The sequence below is a fragment of the Periophthalmus magnuspinnatus genome, chromosome 15 (assembly GCF_009829125.3).
Source record: "Periophthalmus magnuspinnatus isolate fPerMag1 chromosome 15, fPerMag1.2.pri, whole genome shotgun sequence".
NCBI lineage: Eukaryota > Metazoa > Chordata > Actinopteri > Gobiiformes > Gobiidae > Periophthalmus > Periophthalmus magnuspinnatus.
The window spans coordinates 7368150-7372842 of NC_047140.1; the positions used below are offsets into that span (position 1 = coordinate 7368150).

The window sequence follows — 4693 nt, forward strand, 5'->3', positions numbered from 1 at the left end:
ATCTATTGTTATATAAACAAGCAAGCAGGTGAGGCAAAATCTCAAGTTACAGGTAAGATCTGCGGAGAGGCGACCCCACTCACAGTAAGAATGATGTTGTTCGTGTGTGTTTTTGACCAATAACTACACGGTCACATTTTGATATAGCGTTTTTCCACCTTCAAGCCTCTCAAAGCGCTTTACAGTCAGTAGATATATTAAATCTCATACTGTGTAACATCCAAAGCAATAACATCTCCACAGGGACAAATAGGTGGCATACCATCCACTTGAAAAGTTACATAGTGCACCTTTAAGCTCCAACTTAATTAACAAAGCCCGATTGGAGAGAAAGTGACAGTATATCTCTACATGTGGGTACATTGGTTTAATTAACAAAAATGTTCCGTAGACCACGCTACTGTGCTATACCAAACTGTACATTACATCATTTTTTAAAAACGTCGAAAAGCCAACCTCTTACTAGTAACTGGACCACGTTTACAATGTCACAACGGTCTCATTCTATGCTTTACTACTCCTAAGACCGCCGCACTAAGGACCGCAGGATCACACAAACAAGGCAACCCGCTAAACGTTTTCAGAACAGGAGGATTCAAACATGGAGTATGGCTCCAACATGTGGGTCATGTTCTATGGGCAGTGACACAGGGAAGAACACTGTGCTTGTTAGCTTAACTTTAGAGGAGACATATTATGTAAAATCAACTATTGTGAGTTTGTAAGTTATAATGTTGATCACTCGGAGTTGTATTGTGAGATTCATGCATATTTGAGTAATCCTGTATTGTGTATTTGAAGTGTGAAATTCTGTTTTCTCCTGCCACCTATCCCCGCCCACAGCCTCGTACAGATTTTAGGTCATAAAATGTCTGATTAAGTTGCAGGTTTAGTTCTAAATACATAGAAAAACATATCGTCTTTAAAGGTCACCTTTTAATGTTGATTTAGCTATTCTTAAGCAAATTAGCATTGATGTTTGACCAATATGGAATGAAATATTGGTAAAAGTAATTCAGTCATTATTTCTGTGAATACAAAATGACCGTTTTCCAGTAGTTGGTGCAATACTGGCCGAAATAAGCTGTGTAAATAAGAGTAAAGGCAAATTTGGGCACTGAAGGTGTATGAAGTCTTTGATTTTGCGAAGGGGTTTCGGACTAAAACATGTATCACTTCTTGGTTAGCCACCCAATGACATCACCAGGTGAACCAGGGCATTTTGAGAGACACTGATTTTGCAGGATTACCCAAACATGCAGGTATATGATTGATGGAGAAAAAACATTATTCCACTCGCTCACATAAGGTGAATTAGCATAATATGTGACCTTTAATCCTAATTTTCGTACTTCTAGAAAGCTATCTTGTACAATATGACAAAGACTTATTGTAGCAGTAGTTCATGACAGGATACAAAAGAACAGTCAAAGTTGAGGCTGTAAAAACAGACTAGAATAAGAATAATTTCAGAACGCTTCAGAAACTGCAGTGCTGGCTATATCCCAGTCCTCCTTCACGTATCGTCCATGTAGCAAAGTCACTACAGGATTTGACTTGTCTCTGCTAGCTGTGCGTCCCCGCCCTCCCCTCTGGCCTCTGATTGGTGTTTGTAAAGGTCACATGGCATAAGAGGGAGGGGCTGACCCGAGTCCATCAGCACGGACTCGTAGGGCGGGGCCTCCTCCATGGGGTAGGAAAGGGAGGTGATGTGCTGTCCCGAGAGGCAGTGGGGGGTGGGGGAGAACCAGGAAGTGCTGGCTGAGCTGTCTGTGCTGGTGCTGTGGTGGGTGTGGTTAGGCTCCTCCCCATGCCCCGCCTCTTCTTGGCATGGGTCCAATAGGGAGTAAGGAGGAGGGTCATCTGTGGGGATGTAGATCTCGGTCGCACCAGGGCCGACGCACTCTTCATAACTGCAAAACAGAAATGTGTTGGTGAAAAGAAGACGATGTTAAGTCGTGTTTCTGCTACTCATGTGTTCTCTGTTGCTACGATAGACTGTATATCTAGAAGGAGACAGCTAGGCCGCGATTTGGCTCGATCGACCCTGGCACCAATTCACTTTCTATTGAAAAATGGCGGCCTATCACTTGACCACTGATCACTATATCAATCAGGCACCTTCTTCCCTGAGTTTCTCTCCCTTAGCCTTAGTAACAGATATGATTGACAGCTATTGAGCCTGGATCTCTTAAAATAACTGGATAGGATATTGCTAGCTTAGACCTGTTGTGAGTTTGATCTAGTGGCCACTCCATTGGTACTGCAGCGAAAAAATCCTCTCCAGCTCAGAAACCATTTTTCCCACAGAGAGTGTAATCACAAACTGCTCGTGTTCTCCTCAACGGGCATTTACAGCTTTCAACAAGGACGGATTATGTAGCGATTTTGCCTAATTTCAGATCAACTTTTTTCAGTCCAAAATCCTTCAGTTGCCTTAAAAACAGCTTCAGAATTTTTAGCGTTGGCTTGTTCTGCTGCGCCGTAGCTACTCACATGGTACGTGCCTTTGAGCTTGACCCCTTCACTTAAACGGGTGCCATGTTTAGACTGCTGCCCCCGCGACCCGGCACCGGATAAGGGGAAGAAAATGGATGGATGGATGAATGGGAGGCCATGTTTAGGCCCTGTGGCTTGCAATCGTGCCTCGTTGCGCTTGCACCCAGCTAAACCAGCAGTGTCGGTGCGAAGGAGCGAGAACCTTCAACAACCTCGCTCCTGATTGGCTCTTTGGTTGCACACATTCCAAATATGGGTCTTGGTTGCAGCTTTGATTGGCTGTCACACATCACACTCATTCTACACAGTCTATATTTGCTACTCAAACAGATTTGACCATTCTCAACTTTAAGTCCAAATGTTGTGACGTCATGTGCATAACCTGTAGTCGAGTCAAAATTTGTATACTAACGCCTGACAAATATCTTTAATACAATACAGTTACATTCATTGCATTAAAATACTGCTTGTCCCCTTGAAGCTGTGAGAACATGAGGTTTGGGGAACTTTCTTTGGGGGGGTCCATGTCTAAAGTTGCTGAGTTACAGTGGTAAACAGAAAGAACAGTCATCACTCTTTTTTTCTTTTCTTATATATATATATATATATATATATATATATATATATATATATATATATATATATATATATTGAATATAGTATAATCCAAATGTGAGAGACTACATGATAACTTTTTAAAGAGTATGCTTTTCCTTCAAGCATCAATTATACCATGAAACTATCAGTAGGCTGTTTATAGGTTTAAAGCCAATACATGTAACTTTTTAGCCAAAAACGTATATACCCAAGTAAAAGCACTTTTTTCCATGTTTGGTTGTTTTTATTGTCCTGAAAAAACTATAAAAACATGTGTCCTTACAATCCCTCCTGCTTGTTTCTATGGAAATGTTGTTTCTTTGCCTATAATATTCCACTGTGACATAAAACTTACATATCTACATGAAAAATATGGCTTTAACTTTACATTGAATCATGCAGGTGATGTGCCACCTCAAGAAAGTTGCACAACCTACCTTTAAAGAAAAACATAATCAACCCAAACCTTGCAACCATGAATTAGGAAAAAAGTTCAATTTAATAATAATAAAAAAAGTGTCCATGCAAGTTATAAATGTCACGTGGGTTAGATTGTTCTTAGGCTCTAGAATAATGTGATCCGGTTCTGTGATGCTGTGCCCCACTGCAACCTGCCCCCCCGGTCTCCCCTGTCCTATACCTGTACTCCTGTCCCTCTGCTCTCCCCTGTCTTACCTGTACTCCTGTCCCTCTGCTCTCCCCTGTCCTATACCTGTACTCCTGTCCCTCTGCTCGCAGCCGTCACTATGGCCGCTAGTCCCACCAACGAGAGTCTAATCCAAACCTTAACCCTCGTGTCTGACTTTAAGACGCGGGAAATACCCCAGGAGCCGGGAAAGTCGACGTGGAGCTGCTCCGTTGGACGTCACCGGGCTCAGGCGGTGTCACTTACCGGTGTGCGGGCTCCACATGACGGCTGACATACCGTACGGGGCTCGGGTTCAGCGGAGGAGTCACATGGCACCAGCCGGACTTCCCTGAGGCTGTCTTGAGCTGCATTTGTCCCAGTCAGTCAAAAAATGTCCAAATATTACACACAATTACCAGAACTATGGACTTGACAGCGTGCAAAATCCATGGTGAGTCTGTACAAGTTCAATCTGGACTATTTTTAGTTCATTTCAGTGAACAGTTTGTTAAAAGTGGCTCCGCAGTTTCTATTCTGGACTTGCACTGTCACCAAACGGCCAGCAGAGGGAGGTGTGGCGCAGCAGTCAGGGACATCAGAGCGCTGCTAATGTACCAGGATAAAAATACATGAGGCTAATGATTCACAGTGTACTTTATTAAAACTATAAATGAAAGAATTTTTTTTTCCAAAATTCAAGAAAATAAAACATTATGTTACAAGCCTAATGCCTAAGAGCAAAGGTGGATAATAGGATAAAAATGATAAATCAGATGTAACGTTCAGACCTACAGACCTCACTTTGAGCATCACTACTTCAATTTTATCTCTGTGGAGTTTTTGCCAAGTCACGCTAAAATGAATAAATATTTAAAGACAAACCAGTGGACAGAGAGCTGCAGGTGGATGTCACTCACAACATCTTAATGCTTGTAATTATGTAGGCTTAGTAAACAAGTTTCAAATTGT

General features: G+C 42.1%; 1 protein-coding gene across 1 annotated transcript; it reads right to left on the reverse strand.

Annotated features, from left to right (window-relative positions):
- Positions 1–349: 349 nt before the first annotated feature.
- Positions 350–4264, reverse strand: LOC129456845 (protein BEAN1-like). The gene is made up of 2 exons (XM_055227330.1): positions 3989–4264; positions 350–1913 (listed from the first exon to the last, which is right to left on the reverse strand). Exons 1-2 carry the CDS (start codon positions 4093–4095, stop codon positions 1544–1546), a joined length of 477 nt encoding a protein of 158 aa, XP_055083305.1. The 5' UTR covers positions 4096–4264; the 3' UTR covers positions 350–1543.
- Between the last annotated feature and the right edge of the window lie 429 nt (positions 4265–4693).

Bases quoted from the DNA above. Each gene is read 5' to 3' on its own strand.
- LOC129456845 (XM_055227330.1), bottom strand. From the start codon at position 4,095: ATGCAGCTCAAGACAGCCTCAGGGAAGTCCGGCTGGTGCCATGTGACT. The intron at 1,914-3,988 runs GTAAGTGACACC...TCTGTTTTGCAG, and splicing joins CATGTGGAGCCCGCACACCG to TTATGAAGAGTGCGTCGGCC.